At 40.4% G+C, this 18,617-nt stretch overlaps 1 protein-coding gene across 9 annotated transcripts in view; it reads left to right on the top strand.

The window, feature by feature from the left end:
• Positions 1–15,948, top strand: part of ubr4 (ubiquitin protein ligase E3 component n-recognin 4) — a 54,962-nt gene extending 39,014 nt beyond the window's left edge. For all 9 annotated transcript variants that reach the window (XM_054775125.1, XM_054775115.1, XM_054775099.1 and 6 more), the window contains 35 exons: positions 877–964; positions 1,052–1,245; positions 1,333–1,572; positions 1,654–1,792; positions 1,893–2,018; positions 2,105–2,233; positions 2,324–2,673; positions 2,790–2,880; positions 2,974–3,058; positions 3,180–3,307; positions 4,859–4,988; positions 5,090–5,250; positions 5,357–5,466; positions 5,610–5,751; positions 7,798–7,879; positions 8,038–8,211; positions 8,296–8,417; positions 8,496–8,693; positions 8,768–8,848; positions 8,963–9,050; positions 9,153–9,280; positions 9,497–9,604; positions 9,718–9,834; positions 10,007–10,197; positions 10,291–10,464; positions 10,542–10,641; positions 10,725–10,943; positions 11,023–11,136; positions 11,223–11,365; positions 11,443–11,568; positions 11,748–11,942; positions 12,013–12,237; positions 12,359–12,449; positions 12,568–12,730; positions 15,019–15,948. In XM_054775125.1, the coding sequence (XP_054631100.1) occupies positions 877–964; positions 1,052–1,245; positions 1,333–1,572; positions 1,654–1,792; positions 1,893–2,018; positions 2,105–2,233; positions 2,324–2,673; positions 2,790–2,880; positions 2,974–3,058; positions 3,180–3,307; positions 4,859–4,988; positions 5,090–5,250; positions 5,357–5,466; positions 5,610–5,751; positions 7,798–7,879; positions 8,038–8,211; positions 8,296–8,417; positions 8,496–8,693; positions 8,768–8,848; positions 8,963–9,050; positions 9,153–9,280; positions 9,497–9,604; positions 9,718–9,834; positions 10,007–10,197; positions 10,291–10,464; positions 10,542–10,641; positions 10,725–10,943; positions 11,023–11,136; positions 11,223–11,365; positions 11,443–11,568; positions 11,748–11,942; positions 12,013–12,237; positions 12,359–12,449; positions 12,568–12,730; positions 15,019–15,083 (5,017 nt within the window). In that variant the 3' untranslated portion in view covers positions 15,084–15,948. The remainder of the gene's footprint in view (positions 1–876; positions 965–1,051; positions 1,246–1,332; positions 1,573–1,653; positions 1,793–1,892; positions 2,019–2,104; positions 2,234–2,323; positions 2,674–2,789; positions 2,881–2,973; positions 3,059–3,179; positions 3,308–4,858; positions 4,989–5,089; positions 5,251–5,356; positions 5,467–5,609; positions 5,752–7,797; positions 7,880–8,037; positions 8,212–8,295; positions 8,418–8,495; positions 8,694–8,767; positions 8,849–8,962; positions 9,051–9,152; positions 9,281–9,496; positions 9,605–9,717; positions 9,835–10,006; positions 10,198–10,290; positions 10,465–10,541; positions 10,642–10,724; positions 10,944–11,022; positions 11,137–11,222; positions 11,366–11,442; positions 11,569–11,747; positions 11,943–12,012; positions 12,238–12,358; positions 12,450–12,567; positions 12,731–15,018) is intronic.
• Positions 15,949–18,617: the final 2,669 nt, after the last annotated feature.

Here is an 18,617-nt window from a genome sequence, read left to right as displayed (position 1 = left end):
TCAGCAGGTGATTTAATTGATGAGCTCCTTCCCCCAAACTGAAGGTGTTGATCATTAAAATCACCTGCTTTAGTGACTGGCTGGAAAGAAAATCTGCAGTGTCTCGGCCCTCCATGGCACGAGTTTGACACCCCTGATCTAGAGTGCGCACCACACAATAATGGCATTTTGCCTGAAATCCTGTTTTTTTTCCACTCACTGTCTTTTGATGACGATAGAACCAAAACAAACATTTTACCCCAAAATTATTCAGCCACAGAGAACGTAGACAAGTGTGTCAACAAAATGAGACATTAATCGTGTTTCTACATGACCGTATGCCTGAGCAACAACTCTTTGAAAAGTAGGCTTGTCCTGCTGTTTCTCCTGGAATTCTGGTGTTTCATAAATAGAACGGGTGTACTTAATCAAGTGGCCAATTATTTTTCTTTCATTAATACCGTCGCCATGGTTAAACGAAATGTTACAAAAAACAAATGCCGCTCTTCTCCCGAACCACACAAATCCGGCAGTGTAACATGTGGGTGACTGACGTTTTTTTCTGCATTATGTGCACAAAAAGTGGACGAATAAGATGATATAATAGCTAAACACAAAGAGGAATAATAATATGGGCTGCTCTGCACCACAGAGCCCCCATTGCAGGCATGCCCATAATAATAATTTTTTTAAAGAAAAGTGTGACAGCGCATGGCTCTGAACATGATGTGCATGTTAAAAAATCATCCCAGAGAATCACAATCTCATTTCTAAGCAAGAAAATTGTGGTTCACATTTTTTGCAGAATCGTGCAGCCTTATCAGCCAGCCATGTTTTATACTGAGACTGTGACGTATAATTGTAGAGTCCACTACTAATTGTTGCCCCCTCCTACAGCACTCTGTCAGGTCTTGTGGAGTTTGATGGGTTTTATCTGGAAAGTGACCCCTGCTTGGTGTGCAATAATCCTGAAGTTCCCTTCTCGGTATGTGTAAAACAGGCTGAATAGCATGGAATACTGTAAGTCATTATTCATAAACATCCTTAACATTATTTTCTGATTTTGCTCCAGAATATCAAGCTGTCATCTATCAAAGTGGACACCCGCTATACCACCACACAGCAGGTTGTCAAGCTCATTGGCAGCCATACCATCAGCAAAGTCACTGTGAAGATTGGTGACCTCAAACGTACCAAAATGGTCCGCACCATCAACCTGTACTACAACAACAGGACTGTTCAAGCCATTGTTGAGCTGAAGAACAAGTATATTCCAAATATCTATTGATTCATTCCCTAATGTTTTATTACTTGGTCAGAATGTAACTCTTCATTGTACTTACTTGTTTTTAGGCCTGCTCGCTGGCATAAAGCCAAGAAAGTACAACTGACCCCAGGTCAAACGGAAGTGAAAATTGACCTGCCCTTACCCATTGTTGCTTCCAATTTGATGATTGAGTTCTCTGATTTTTATGAGAACTACCAGGCCTCTACTGAGACGCTGCAGTGTCCACGCTGCAGTGCCTCTGTGCCCGCCAACCCGGGTGTGTGTGGTAACTGTGGTGAGAATGTCTATCAGTGCCACAAGTGCAGGTGAGCAGCAGATTTCTATGTTGAATTTTGAGGAAAAAGGTACGTTGCATTTAAAAAGGGTGGTTATGTTTGATGATCTAGATCAATCAACTACGATGAAAAGGACCCCTTCCTGTGCAATGCCTGTGGTTTCTGCAAATATGCGAGATTTGATTTCATGCTGTATGCTAAACCTTGCTGTGCTGTGGATCCTATTGAGAATGAGGAGGACAGAAAAAAAGTAAGCACTTATTCATTCACACATATTTTGAGAGATTTCTCACATTAACACTATGTATTTATTTTTAAAACTTGTGTGTTCATTCATGTTTTCCCTGCAGGCTGTGACAAACATTAACACTCTACTGGAAAAAGCTGACCGTGTCTACCATCAGCTGATGGGTCATCGGCCCCAACTGGAGAGCCTTTTGTCTAAAGTCAATGAGGCAGCACCAGAAAAGCCACAGGTAAGTTACATTGTACACGGGATGATGCAAGAGTCAAAGCATATGTGACAGTGTTTTGTAATGATATTTTCTCAAAATTGTCACAGGATGACACTGGAGCAGCTGCAGGTCTTGGTACATCTTCTGCCAATGTGAACAGATACATTCAGCAGCTGGCTCAAGAGTACAGCGGAGACTGTAAAACATCATTTGATGAACTCTCCAAGATAATACAGGTTAGAGACAAAGTACTTGTAACCTTCTAAAGCATTGAAGCATTTGTTTGGGGTCTTTATCCCTGCTTACATCTGCTACTTTATCTGCAGAAAGTGCTTGCATCTCGCAAAGAACTACTAGAGTATGATCTGCAGCAGCGAGAGGCTGCCACAAAGTCATCCCGAAGCAGCAGCAGCCACCAGCCGACCTTCACTGCCAGCCAGTATCGCGCCCTCTCTGTGTTGGGCTGTGGCCACACCTCCTCCACTAAGTGCTATGGATGTGCCTCAGCAGTCACAGGCCATTGTATCACACTGCTGCGGGCACTGGCCACGAACCCAGCTCTCCGACAGATTCTGGTCCTCCAGGGGCTCATCCGCGAACTGTTTGAGTACAACTTGCGGCGAGGTACAGCAGCTATGCGAGAAGAAGTGCGCCAGCTTGTCTGTCTTCTTACCAGGTACAGCTCTCATTCTTATGTGGTAGCAAATTTTCATTTAGTGTGTCTTTAAATTCATTCCAACTACCTTTGTGCAAATTGGAACCGCACATTATTCCTTTCATACCCTTTCCCAGAGATCACGCTGAAGCCACTCAGCAGATGAATGACCTCATCATTGCCAAGGTTTCAGCAGCCCTCAAAGGTCACTGGGCCAATCCTGATCTGGTATGTTTTCTTTTGTCTTCCTGCAGCTCTGTATTTTTTCACTGTGCTTCTGTCTTGAGTTTAACAAGATTGTGTTTGGATTTTTTGCTACAGGTCAGTAATCTGCAATATGAAATGTTGCTGCTGACTGACTCCATCTCAAAGGAGGGAGGATGCTGGGAGTTACGTCTGCGATGTGGTAAAACCCCCTATCATGTTACATTGAAGCATCTACATATTGCAAAAGTTTTCAAGTGCTTTTGATACCGGTTTACATTATGCTCAGCTGTCTTGTTCTTAATGGTATGCTTCTCTCGCAGCCCTCAGTCTGTTCCTCATGTCAGTTAACATCAAAACGCCTGTTGTGGTGGAAAACATCACTTTAATGTGCCTGAGAATCCTGCAGAAGCTAATCAAACCACCTGCCCCCACTAGCAAGAAGAACAAGGTGAATATTGAATAATTCGGTCAGTTAAGATGTGCTGTTGAAGATAATTGGAGGTAATTGTAATGGTGTAATTTTATTTTGAACTTGCATACAGGTTACATTGGAATACTAGCACATGTTCCACATGTCCGAAACAGAGTAAGAAGAAGCAAAGCTTATTTGCCCCTTTGCGTTTTACATCAATTGCTAATTTGTTTGTGCACTTCCTGTATTCAACATGTATCATTTACCAATTTTGAAATAGAAACCACACTGAAATACCGTAAGAAAATAATACGGTAGTATCACAGTGTGTTACAATAGTAGTTAAGGGTTGTGATAGATTGATAACTTATGTAACATTGATAATAAATAATGCTAACTGTATAATAATTAGTGATGAAAAGTTACAAGTTGACAGAAATATAGTTTGTTGTTGAGTACAAACAATGTAATACTTCAAGTAGTCCTAAGAAATGAGAAAAAGTACAAGAGTGATTAGACATGGCAATGTATGTACACAATAGGGGTGGGGGAAATATTCAATTCTTAGATGCATCACCACGCGGACATTGACGATTATTAATCGATTCATAAATGTATATATTTGATGCTGACAGAACAAAAAAACGGAACAAAAGTGGAAGTGCCACCCCGACAGTTTATGGTGGCGCACCTTAGTGTAAGACGCTACCAAGATAGATGAGCGTAAACTCCGACCCGCACCTGCTGGATGTAAAGCGAGTGTTTGGAAGCACTTTGGCTTTCACGTAGTTGAAGGTAAAAATGAGCTGGACAAGAGATAGACAAGCTTTGTCATACAAGCCTAAAATCTTTTGGGAACACGACAAATATGAGAAACCACACGTTTCCACCCGAGCCACAAGGAAAATCGCATCGAATTGTGAGATGGTCAGACATCTGCTTGTACTGTTTCTTGAAATGGCTCATTTTAGTGCATTGTGTGAGTTGTTTGCGCAATCCCTTCCATAATTTATTCCACATAATGATATGCCGAAGGTTTTTAGTGGTGTTTGCGCATGTACTTGTTTTAATTAAAAATTTTCCCCTAAGGTCATATTTCTCTTCTCGTTGAGAATAATTGTATTATGTTTTTGGTAGCAGGTTATTGTTTGCTTCATACATAATTGTAGCTATTTAAAGGTTTACCAGATCAGAACATTTTAATGAATGTGATTTCTCTATAAGCGGCATCATGGATTATCCTAACTGACCTTTTTTATAGCACAGTTATTGAAGTGTACGTTTATTTTTTATTATATTCGTTATTTCGCCATATCTCCACACAGTTAGTTAGATATAGTAAAACCAGAGAACAATAGAGTATGTAATGATTTTTGTTACAGAAGAACTTTGGCTTCATTCACTGTTGACGTATTTATTGCCACTTTGTTGTAGATATCTACCTCAACTTTAGGAGGTAGATGGTTGAAAATGTGATATTGGACTCAAAAAAAGAAATAACGCATTTTGTAAACTGCAGTCTGAATAGCTATGTTTCTTTAATTACACCATGTCAATATTCCTCACCAAGTATTTTGTCTGTTTTAGGATGCTGCGACTGAATCCCTGACCACTGTCAGGCCCTACAGTAATGAAATCCATGCTCAAGCCCAAATGTGGCTAAAGAAGGATCCCAAAGCTTCCTATGAGGCCTGGAAAAAATGCCTCCCTGCAAGATGTAATTGTTGCCTGGACAATTTGTAAACCCTGTCAGAATGCTGATTTTTGTCATAGATCTAACTGTTGTTGCTTTTTTCTCTGTTTAATTTTTCTCCTCAGGCCATGAGATGATGACTAAACCGCCAGGGAAAGCAGAGTTGCGGAAGCAGTATCTGTTAGAGAAGTATGTGTGGAAGTGGAAGCAGTTCATGAGGTCCAGAAGAGGGGAAAGTCTTTTCCCCCGCCTCCTTAAGCTGAGCCACAACAATTGGCTGCGGCAGGTAAAAAATATGTGAAAAAGTGTCTCTCTTGGTTTCAGAAATACACTTATGCATGCTCTTTCTTAGAAATTCCTTTAACTGATATACATTTTTGTTGTTGTTGCAGGTCCTTTTCACACCTGCCACTCAGGCAGCCAGACAGGCAGCTTGCACTATTGTGGAGGCTCTCACCACAATCCCCAGTAGGAAACAGCAGGTCCTGGACCTGCTCACCAGGTAAAACTAACAACCCGACTGTCCACAGTCATTGAAGAATTAAAGCAACACATAAACTGCTGTTATATGACAATCAGTGAAACAGGAAATTACTATGTAATGCCAATAAGAAAGTCTTTCATAGTATAAACATATTTTTTCAGTTATCTGGATGAGTTGAGCTTGGCTGGAGAGTGTGCAGCAGAGTACTTGGGTCTCTACCAAAAGCTGATCAAACCAACACATTGGAAGGTTTACCTGGCTGCAAGGGGAGTCCTGCCGTACATTGGCAACCTCATCACCAAGGTAACCTGTGCCCTCTCTTGTGTATGTGCGTACAGACAAAAATATTCAGACCTAAAAAAAAAAAAAGTGGCATACGCACACATTCACTCAATTTGTGTTTCACCTGCATTTTGTGCTGTCCAAATGTGAGTAGGCAACTCCACCACGTCACGCCCTCTCCACATCTTCATTTTGCCGTAAATGGTCAATGCAAAGTGGCTCATGAATGCGGCGTCCATATTTAATAACCCTTGATTGCATTTCGCTCGGTTCTTCTGAATCATGGCTGCTGAGACGAAGACAAAGAATCAGAACTTCACCGAAACTGAGGTGTAAATCTTAGTTGGAGAGCTGGAGGCTCGTAAAAGCATAATATTTGGGGACACAGCAGTGGCAAAACAAAAGGAAGATGAGCAAATTTGCTGTCAACAGCGTCAGTGGAACGGGGCGTATGATTCTACATTTTTCCTAATTGATACCATATTATAGATGAAAATAAGCTTAGCAGAATTTGTTTAATTTAGAGTTGGATGCAATGACTCAAAACAGGGATGAAGTCATGTCAAATTAATTTCTATAATTCCAGACGTATAGTTTAAAAATATTTAACTTGATGACATTAACACCATCAAAATATGAGGTATATTATAATTATTTTATGAGGAACTAATGTATGTTATTTCAAAGCACAACAAAAGAAAACATAATTTGTGGAAAAGGAAAGAAGTTGTTTACATACACGGCCCTGACACTAGTCACACAAATAAAGGCCTTGCATGGTAAATAAATGTTGCTATTGATGACATACATGACATATGCAAAGAAAAACTGTCGCAATTTTTTGATAAATAAAATGAAGTATTCCAGCGCTGCGTTGTGTTATTTATTTATCTTTTAATGCTTGCCTCTTCAGGAAAGCTAAACAAAATTGGCTTTTTCTCACACCTGAACAAACATTTCCTAGGAGCCATTGCTCAACGTGCTAACACTGTGAAATCTTCGACAACAGAGCGGGGGGAAGGCAGGCCTACAGCGTGGAACTGGGGATGCCCATATAAGGAAGTCCAGGTTGCGTTGACGTCAGTGGAACTAGGTGTTAAAAAAATTTTTTTGTAAAACACAGCGTGCACAGCCATCCAAAACTGCTTTCAGGTTTCACTTCCAAATGCGCAAACTTCATTATCTGACGTGTTGGTGTTTACCAAGAGAATACAACATTGTAAAATGTATAGGTCAGAAAAGAGGAAAAGCATAATAGGTCCCCTTTAAGCCTTTCAAACTCATGGATCGGAGCTTCAGGACAAGATAAAATGTATGTAGGATATAAACCTGACTGGCTACTCTGTGGGCTTTTAAAACAATTGTCACAGCCTACGTATGTTATGATATACAGTATTTTGTAGTACGGTTGTACTGTACGTGCCAAGGTCTGTGGGTCGATCACAGCTTTTGTCTTGACTCAATGTTAAAGCAATGGGAACCAAAGGCACTATTTCCCAGTATGAAATCTGCTCTAACTTCTTTAATACATGTGGTAGAGAAATGAATGAGGTATCAAATTAAAGTTCAAGACATGTAGATCAGAATTAATCAGACTTGATTTAATTCAACCTGTTAATTCATTCATTGTAAATTTAACCTGAAGTGGTGGTTGCACTTGAGTCAAATAAAATGTGAATGCATTTGCCATTAATTGCTGTTTACTTGTTTGTTTCATATCCACAATTAATTTATACCTGATTCCATTACAAAAAAACAACGGGAATCTAGGATCTAGAATCTTCACTTGCGCTGTCCATTATCCAGGTATTTATTTCACAGGTATTTATTTTAGTTTGGGTAAAAAGTTACTGAATTGATTTAAACTTACTGAATCGTTTTGGTTCGTATCGTTCCAAATGAACCAATATCGTCCTTGAATCGTATCGGCAACCATGAATCGTGGTATGAGTGTAATCGTTTTTAAAACTAATCGTTACACCCCTAGCTACAATCATTTGAGCTTAGCAAAGTCCGCTACTTTAAAAGTGATTATGTCAATGTAATTTGTTTTGTTTTTTTGTTCAGGAAATAGCCAACTTGCTTGCCTTGGAAGAGGCAACGCTGAGCACGGATTTGCAGCAAGGCTATGCTCTCAAGAGCTTCACGGGTACTTTTACATACTGTTGTCACAGCATGACATTAGAATGGAGTGTGTTGGATTTAGGATTCATCCCCATAAAACAAATGACACCAAAGCCTTTATGTTCCTTAAAGTTTTTTTTGTTCAACTAAATCAACTAAATTGTATGTGTTTTGTCTTGGCAGGATTACTATCATCGTTTGTGGAGGTGGAGTCCATTAAGCGACATTTTAAAAGCAGGCTGGTTGGCACAGTGCTGAATGGCTATCTATGTCTGAGAAAGCTGGTCGTGCAGCGCACCAAACTCATCGACGAGACTCAGGACATGCTGCTGGAGATGCTCGAGGACATGACCACAGGTTTGCTTCTGAATCCTGTTGTCTTTTATTGTTTGTGATCATACTGTATATAAAATGTAAAATTTGTTATTTTGTGATGTTCAGGTACTGAGTCTGAAACCAAGGCCTTCATGGCAGTATGCATAGAGACTGCAAAGAGATACAATCTGGATGACTACAGAACACCCGTGTTCATCTTTGAGAGACTCTGCAGCATCATTTATCCTGTGAGCCATCGTCACCTTAGATGTTGTCTTGTCGGAAAACCAGTGTGACTCTTGATCCCAATCTTGTCTTCATTAAAGGAGGAAAATGAGGTGACAGAGTTCTTCGTAACCTTGGAAAAGGATCCTCAGCAGGAGGACTTTCTCCAAGGTCGCATGCCCGGAAACCCTTACAGCAGCAACGAGCCTGGCATCGGCCCACTAATGAGAGACATTAAGAACAAGATCTGCCAAGACTGCGACCTCGTGGCACTCCTTGAAGATGATAGTGGCATGGAGGTAACATTTCAATATCGTCATGATTTTTAGCTAACGTGTAGCAAGAAACATTGATTTGCATTTGTTTGCTTCAGCTTCTAGTGAACAACAAAATCATTAGCTTGGATCTGTCTGTAGCAGAAGTCTACAAGAAGGTCTGGTGCCCAACAAATGAGGTGAGGTTCTAAGTCACAGTTAAGGTCAGATAGTCAAAGAAATGATGACTGACCCTTAAAAGTAGATTTGAAATTGTCAGGTTAAAGATGTTTAAAATGTTATTCTGTTCTAAGGGTGAGCCAATGAGAATCATTTATCGAATGAGAGGTCTGCTGGGAGATGCAACAGAGGAGTTCATTGAGTCGCTGGACTCAACCACAGGTTAGATTACTTGTCTGAGATCCAGGTTTAGAATGCAGATGTTAGCCAGTTTTCTCTTACGGTAGATGGAAAAAAACAGTTTCACTTTCATTTTTTTTCCAGATGAAGAAGAGGATGATGAGGAGGTGTACAAGATGGCAGGATTCATGGCACAGTGTGGTGGACTGGAGTGTATGCTCAACCGGCTGTCAGGAATTAAAGATTTTAAACAAGGACGACATCTGCTCACTGTAAGCATTGCATTTTTTTTTAATGGGAATGAGTCAAAGCAAGGTCCCAGTCAAAGTCTTTATCGTTGTTCACTGACTTTACAGTACATTGTAAGGTTTTAATATGGGCAGGACAGGACATAACATGAACCTGAGTTTAATGAACAGGACATGGGGACAAGAAAGGATGTCTGAATGCAAAGCTGACCTGTGTTTTTTTTTTTTTTTAATTTCTAGGTCTTACTAAAGTTGTTCAGTTATTGTGTAAAAGTGAAGATCAACAGGCAGCAGCTAATCAAACCAGAGATGAACACACTTAATGTTATGCTTGGAACTCTGAACCTGGTAAGTTACTTGTTTTGTTGCATTATGGTGATGGATGAAGAGGAAGACGACGCGATGCGTCCTTAACCAACCTTTTATCGTGCACATATTGTGCTTGTGTTTTCCCCTATCAGGCTTTAGTGGCAGAACAGGAGAGTAAGGACAGTGGTGGGGCTTCTATAGCAGAGCAAGTGTTGAGCATCATGGAGATCATTCTGGATGAAGCTAATGCAGAGATATCAGAGGACAAGGTAGGCAGCAACCAGAAACAAGAGCAGTTCCATCCAGATCCAAGGCAACAAAAATATGAGATAGCAAAAACTGTAGCCAGAAGGTTGTACCCAAATAAAGAAAATGAACATCCATATGAAAAAATGCCCTCCTTGGTTGAGATAATAAAAATCCATGTCATTGTTTTTGTAGGGTAACCTGTTGCTTACTGGAGACAAGGATCAGCTGGTCATGTTGCTGGATCAGATCAACACTCCATTTGTGCGCTCCAACCCCAGTGTGCTGCAGGGGCTGCTTCGCATCATCCCATACTTGTCCTTTGGCGAACTGGAGAAGATGAGGATCTTGGTGGAGCGCTTCAAGCCATGTTGCAGCTTTGACAAGTGGGCATTGCTGTTTGTGGTTGCCATTTAAGTGTATACTTGTCCACAGTGTGCTTAACGGTTAATTGTAACTAACTTTTTGTTTTTCTTTAGGTATGATGAGGAGCATAGTGCTGATGACAAAGTGTTTCTGGACTGCTTCTGTAAAATTGCCGCTGGCATAAAAAATAACAGCAATGGCCATCAGCTGAAAGACCTTATTCTGCAAAAATCAATCACACAGAGTGCACTGGACTACATGAAGAAACATATCCCTAATGCCAAAAAGTATGCACTCAGTTGTCGTTGATACCCTACAAAATAGCTTTCAGTGCTTAAACCACCTTTTTGTTTTCACTCATCAGTCTGGATGCAGATGTCTGGAAGAAGTTCCTCTCTCGACCAGCGCTACCTTTTATTCTCAGATTACTCCGTGGTTTGGCTACTCAGCACCCTCCCACGCAGGTAGTCCATATTTTAAGGTGGAATGCAGGCAGTAATGTTGAGGCATGAGGCGCTGAATGAAGACAAACTTATTTCTGGTCCAGGTGCTGATAGGCACGGATTCAATTACCAACCTGCACAAGCTGGAGCAGGTTTCCAGCGATGAAGGCATTGGCACACTGGCAGAGAACCTTCTGGAAGCACTAAGGGAGCATAGCGACGTCAATTTGAAGATAGAGGCGGCTCGTAGGGAGACCCGAGCTGAGAAGAAGCGTATGGCCATGGCTATGAGACAGAAGGCTCTGGGAACTCTCGGCATGACTGTACGCATACTCTTTTTCACACTACATTGCATATTTGGTCTTGGTAACATGCCATCTACTGTATGTGTTGGCCTTTCAGACCAATGAGAAGGGTCAGGTGGTGACCAAGACTTCACTGTTGAAGCAAATGGAGGAGCTGATAGAGGAACCAGGCTTGACTTGTTGTATCTGTAGAGAAGGCTACAAATTCCAGGTACAACAAATTACACCATGTTTTAAGTAAACTACCAGTGGTGAGATACAGTAACATAAGTACTTCCTCTCTTTTTTTGATTTCAGCCCACCAAGGTCCTGGGTATTTATACTTTCACAAAGCGAGTGTCCTTGGAGGAATTTGAAAACAAGCCTCGCAAACAACAGGGCTACAGCACTGTGTCGCACTTTAACATTGTCCACTACGACTGCCATCTGGCAGCTGTCAGGTAGCAACACGATTACTTTTTTCCACTCTTGGCACTATATATACCATCTATTTTCACATTTTTTCCTACTACTGCAGGCTGGCCCGCGGGCGAGAAGAATGGGAGAGTGCTGCTCTCCAGAACGCCAACACCAAGTGCAATGGCTTGCTTCCTGTTTGGGGGCCGCATGTGCCAGAATCAGCATTTGCTACATGCTTAGCAAGGTGCATTAGCGCACAAATAACAGAAAATGCAATATATAGAAGCACTAAAAAGAGGTGTTTCACCACTGAACAGATGGGGGCTTGGATGCCTTCCCTGACAGTTGATCTACTGCCCAAAAGTAGATATGAGCCGTCGAGTGACTCTTGCCTTTTTTTCTATTTTCCCCACTGCCACCCAGACACAACACATATCTGCAGGAGTGCACTGGCCAGCGTGAGCCCACATACCAACTGAACATCCACGACACCAAACTGCTGTTCCTTCGCTTTGCTACCGAACAGTCATTCAGTGTGGACACGGGCGGAGGCGGTCGAGAGAGCAACATCCACCTCATCCCTTACATCATTCACACTGTGCTCTATGTGCTCAACACGTACGTACCGTAAAATCCCTGCACTCCTTCCCCCTAAGTGTGATTGAGAGTATGATTGACAAACTTGCAGAACAAGGGCTACTTCCCGGGAAGAGAAGAATCTGCAAAGTTTCCAGGAGCAGCCTTGCGAGAAATGGGTGGAGAGTTCATATGAGGTGGAAGGGCCACACTACTACACCATCTTGGCCATGCACATCATGCCACCTGAACGCTGGAGGACATCACGGATGTACTTTCTACGCAGACTCCTGGTCAACGCACATGCCCGCAAGGTGTCGGCAAGCAGCACCAACAAGTACGGCCAAGTTTTAAGACCTACTACTACTTAATACATTTGCCTGTTATGTTTAATGCATTTTATTCTAATATGTTTATAAGAATCCTTCATATTTCCTCTCATTCTGTCTTTTCATCAGACTGACAGATAAGTCACCAAAGGAATATGCAGTTTATCGCTCGCCTCTTCTCTTCTGGGGCCTGGTGGATCTCGTCTATGACATGTTCAGGGTAAAAAAAAAAAAAAACACACACACAAAAGTCTTAAACGATTTTGCTTGTTCCCCACTATCTTTGCGATCCTCACAAAGCCTCACTTTTGTCTCGGCCTTTTTATTTGGCTTTACAGAAAGTGCCCACCAGCAACACAGAGGGGGGCTGGTCCTTCTCACTTGCAGAATACGTCCGTCACAATGACATGCCTATCTATGAGGCCTCGGAGCGCGTGCTCAGGGCTTTCCAGGATGAACTCATGCCTGCCGAGTCCTTAGCAGAGTTCTTCGACATTGTAGGTCAGTACGTGTACACACACACACACACACACACAAAACAAGAATTGTAATCAACAGCCATTTTGGCCAGTGATTGCTACGGGCTTTAACTTCTATACTTTTAACACTTAACAAAGACTGACATTACATTATAAAATGCCACACAGTGTCTGTTAAAATTCTCTTGATAAATCGTTAGGGGTGTCAAAAAATCTCGCAAGATTAAAAAGTGACAAGATTTCTCGTTTGGAGAAAAGATGTCTAAGGGCAGGGCAGCCAGAAGCCAATCAGAATGAATTATGGCATTGCTACTATAAATGATAATACTTGTAATATGCAGTGTGCAAGGCATTATTGGAACCGCGCACCAAGTGCTTTACACACACTTTAAACCCTGCAATCCAATCTACCTTGGTGTTCCCAGCGTCAGCAAGTGACGCGTGGATGTTTTTTCATTGGAGTTGAACAGCTGTGGCGCCCTGTTAATATCCAGGCAGAAACTGTCATCATTGTTACCATTAATAATCATCAACATTAATAATGGCGGCACCATGTCTGTTCGGAGCAGGTGTCTGACTACAGTGCACCATGGCGGGAACAGTAGGTGTCTCCCTCCGCTCTATACTTTGGTTCTCCTGACCTCCGGTTCGGCACTGCAGCTTCCCGGAGTGTGTGTCTGACATGAACGCTTACTGTGGCAACCATAACACGCCAATGCATAGAGGAAATCTGTGTTGATAATTTAGCGGTATGGTCGCTATATTTAGCGAGTAGAGGTGCGCATTAAAAATGAAAGACTTCAGTAATTAAATAGAAGCGATCAACAAAGCTGAAGTATCCGCCTCGCAGAATCTCCACCTCTGATTGTGCAGGTCTGAAAGCTCCAAAACCTCCACAATGCAACCAGGCAAAACACGCATGGGTGTCCAAAGTGTGGCACAGGGGCCATCTGTGTAATGTGGCTCTTTGCAGAAGTAAAATAAGATAACAGACGGTACGAGTGAGAAAATATGTGACAAACACCAATTCCGCAACTTGACAGGGTGAAAGATGACATATTAAAGGAAATACTGCATTATTATGATATTTATTATTATTATATATTGTCAGAACAGTGGCTTATTTGGTCTCAAAAAATGTAGACAATATCCTTTAGGGCCAATTTGTAGGACAATAAACATTTTAAAACGCACTTGCATTGTTTTCTGGCTCGGTTAAATAAAAAGTTTGTCAAGTCATATTTTTTCTCAGCACGCACACACACACACACACACACACACATATATATATATATATATATATATATATATATATATATATATATATATAAATGTTCAATACAGTGGAACCTCAGTTAGTGTCATTAATCCATTCCAGAAGGTCTGACTCTAACTGAATAAGTTTTTCCCATAAGAAATAATGTAAATCCAATTAATCAGTTCAGGACACCCAAAATATTAACACAAAACACTTTAAAAAAAAAAATTGTTTTGCAATTATAGTTTTACATGCAAGAAACAATTGGAAATGCATGTTAATGCATATAAATGACAAATGCAAGAGATAAATGAACATTTAATGTCACTTTTGTTGATAAAGACAGCAATGAGGCAGTGAGATCCACATGGACACCACCCTCGTGCTTGAGTTATTTCTTGAATTCAATAGTCTTTGATCTGGGGGACAATGACATCCGGTTCATGTTAACACATTAAAAGAGATGTTTTGTAATAAAAATGTGTTACAAACATAGCTGGACTTACAGTGTCTTAATAACACGACAAGATTCATTGACAGCTCACCGCGAAATGTACTTGAACCAAGGCAAAATTATTATGTACATTTCTGACATAAACCAAAAAATATACTAACCTGGGCATACTGTTACTGAAGTTGCGCTGTAATTACAACATAGCCTTAATGTGAGTTCAATAGTCCATGGCTGGCTGTTTTAACCTGCTCCTCAACGAGTCTGCCGTAACTTCTTAGTGATGTCATTGCAGATTATGTCCAACTATATACAATACGTCCCCAGTTCATCATCTCATTTTCCTCTCTAAAAGCTGCCATGAAACCTTTATGGCTGATTTTCTTCATATATTTATCAAATCGGACAACTCATGAATGATAAATACACCTATATGTTGTCATTGTCATTTAACCATTATTCACTAAGACATTTCCTGTGTCTAAAACGTCCTAAAATGGAACACAAATCATATAAAAAAAAATTAAGAATTCCCTTTCAAAAATGTTGCATTTAAACTTGAGCTTGTGAATTGCGTCAACAGTGTTGAAATATGTTTCAGGTCTCCTCTCGGACATCCCTGACCCGGACCTCTTCCTGCAGGATTTGTTGAACTCTGTGCCCTGATGGCAATCTGATCCAGCCACACCTTTCCAAATCCAAATCCAAATCCGTATCACCAAGAAATACATAATTTACCTCTGTGTACAGCCACACAGGGACACATACTTAACGATACTCACCTTCCTCCATCCCCTCCCATATGTCATGTTCAGTCTAACCTAGAGTCTGATGTGTAATAAAACTCATCACTACTTCAACACCGATCTAAGTAACGCACACACAAACCAACTCTGACATCAGTTTAGCTCAAGTCATGTTTGGCCTTCATTTCCTTGGTGTGACTAACATGTTTGGGGGTTATGGCCCACTACATGATGCGAGTGGCATTTCATTTTACCTTCTTTTGCTTTTTTTTGTTGTTTTAAATTGGTAAAGAGACCCTCACATGGTTGCGATCTAACTTCTTTTCATTCATGTTGGTCCTAACTGGAATTTGAGTGACACAGGCAAACACAAAAACCACAAGTTTTTTGTTTTTTTTTCCATTTAGTGTGTGTGATTATGGTTACTTTTATCAACCTCCAGAAGCATAAAAAAAAGACATATAGGTCAAAGAGTCCCATCTGTTGCTGTGGTATTTTCGACCTGTCGCAATACATAATAAAGCAGTTATATCCTTAATCACATTCAAATGCTTGTTTTTTTATTTTGTCCATAGAAAAAACACTGCAGTTGAGTTGTATTTTCAATAACTGATCAAAAGTGTTAAGTGTGTGTGTGTGTGTGTGCGCGCACACACCTGTTTCACTCACTTTGTTCATTCGCCCGCCCACCCGCTGCTACAGTCGTTCCAAAATGTTGCTGAATGTCTGCTTTTTGAATTTAACCATATGATTAATAAAACTGGTATGATTCCAAATAATTGGGATGTTTGACCATGTGTTCCTTGAACAGCACAGGATCACTTCAGTAAAAATAGAAAGCACCGTTAGTTTCTATATGTTTAGAAAAGGTGTGTCTAAACTTCCACCAAGAGCCGAATACTGAAAAATACTTGAGCCATTTTGATACTTTTTGACTATGTGATACTATTTTAAAAGAAACAACAAATTAAAAAAAGCTTTACACGTTTTTGCTCCTTTTTTAAAAATTTTGCTGTTTTTTTTTAACTAAGTTGATTTCTTTTGTGTGTGTTATTAGTGTCAACATTTCAGCTTTTTCTCTTTACATTGTGCTTTACAGGCCAATAAAATAAGAGAATTCGTGACACACTACGTCCAGCAGGGTGTGTTCTCACACCAAATCTTAACCACTCAGCTGACATGTCTCATTTCTGCCTCACAGACAACGTGATTCTAGTGTCTGTTGGGACTCCTCGAACCAGCGGTCCATCAGCATTATACTAGTGCCACTGCTGTAGAAGTTCAAAGTTTGTCAGCCCTCGAAAGTCTCTAACTGGGCAAAATTCTGCCTTAAGAAATATAATTTTCGTGAAGACATAACATTGTGATGCAGTACTTGCCCTAATTAGAGTGTGAAAGAGTACCTAATGCAGTGGCATCTAGGGAATTACAATTTATCACAAATTACTTGCAGGACAGAGGAGTCCAAATTGCAGCCAGGGGGCCATTTGCGGCCATGCAGATTCTAAAAATACATTTATACAAGAAAATTTAAACACAATGACAGAAAAAAGGTGCAATGTAAGGAGAAAACATTCATGTTAATAATAAGAATACACCTTGCACTGCAAATCCTAGATTTTTCAGTCTGTTGCCCTGAGGTGGAAAAGGTTTGGACACCTGACAAACGTTAAACTCATATTTACTCAACTAAATCATATGGTTTTTATTTGATCTTCATTTTATTTTCTTTCTTTTTATTTATTGTGTTTATTTAATTTTGTTAGCAGTTTATTTTATTATTAATGATATATTTTTTGGGGTAAAATGACCAAATTTGCTTTTTTCGGTCTTTGTAAACATCACCTAAAATATGAATTTATTAAGAGGTTTTTACCTTCTCATCTCTTAATATTCAGATATTAGATTATATATTCATTATGCATAAGTACATACATAAGCATAATATTCCCAATATAAAAATAAAATAAGAGATGGACATGCTTCATTTTTGACATATGCAGTATTTATTCATATGCATTAATTGTAAATGTTTGGAAACTTTTCATTTCCAAAGAGCTTTATTCAGCATCCAAGATAACATCCCACCATCATTTCTTTTTCAAAAAATTCCTGCATCAGCATAAACAAAGCTCCTTTCGATAAGGAATATGGCTGTTTTGTTCACAACAAACCTCGACAATGAAGTCTTTATTGTTTCAGACCCCCGCCAAGGAATAATAAGGCATAAGGTGTAAAAAACACTAAACATGTAAGGCTCACTTGTCCACCAATAATGGTAAACCGTTATTGAATACATTATTTTTGGAGTTAAACCCCCAAATAAAAAAAAATACAAAAAACGTATTTAAAAAAATCACAAACAAAATAATGCTCCATTTGTGAAGCATAATGGTTCCATTTGAGGAAAGTCTTGTCATCACTGGCAGCACAGGGGGGTCACGTCATCAGCGGGTGAGGGGAACAGTCGCAGCGCCTCTCGGGATGATTTAGTGTAGCCGTTGTGGAAGATGAGGGCTTTCTTCACTGTGAAGAAGGACACCGTTTTGTCCCACACGTCCTGTCCCGAGCTGGACATCCCTGCGCTGAGTTGTCTGTGCAGGGCTGAGCGGACCCTCACTGCTCCGTCTGTGCACTTCCTCTCCATCAGCATCACTTTGCACATGCTGAGGGGGAGACAAATTGGACGTTTTAGTATTTAGCATTAGTATTGTCATGACAGTTTTACTATAAGGATTGATGCAATCGGAGACTTACGTTGTGTGTTCCCTCATGCTGCCGTCCACTTTATATAGTCCAAGCTTGACTTGAGGAGGCGTTCAAGAAATTGTCGTACAGCCACCAGTATCTGCACCCCTTTTATATTTTCACATCTCTCCAATGGATTTAATGCAGCACTGGTTCTCACAGCCTTCAGCCAATCACAAAGCAACATTCCAACAATACAACATGGGGATAAATGAGTTGAATTCAGCACATACAAAAGGCCCAAATCCAAACAAACAGGTGGGAGGGGCTCTCGGCCTCTTGTCACCTCGCTGATGTTGCCGGCTCCTTATGGGATAGATGGCCAAGGAGTGATATGTGGTGGGAACATGGAGGGAAAACATCTGCCTCAAGGTGCCTCAAGACCATAAGTTAGGTACACTTGCACTGCAACTGAGACAGACCCAAATGAAATATGAAAATATAGCAATGCTCAGTTTTAATGCATTATTATTGTGCTTGTAGTGGTAGACAACTACTGAGTTCTGGTTCTAATATTTTCATTACCCCATTAAGTCAAAATATAATAATTGTTATATTAACCCTTATTCCCAATATACGATATCGCTCACTTTTAAGGTTAATTGTATGAAGCCAACATTTGTTTTTTTTTATAATTTTATATCAATTACAAGGTGTATAGAAAGGGAGATTTGCGTATATGCCGACATTCTTCACATTTGGTCAC

The sequence above is a fragment of the Dunckerocampus dactyliophorus genome, chromosome 1 (assembly GCF_027744805.1).
Source record: "Dunckerocampus dactyliophorus isolate RoL2022-P2 chromosome 1, RoL_Ddac_1.1, whole genome shotgun sequence".
NCBI lineage: Eukaryota > Metazoa > Chordata > Actinopteri > Syngnathiformes > Syngnathidae > Dunckerocampus > Dunckerocampus dactyliophorus.
Note: the sequence above shows the minus strand (reverse complement) of the source record. Positions and strands in the feature narration are given on the sequence as shown.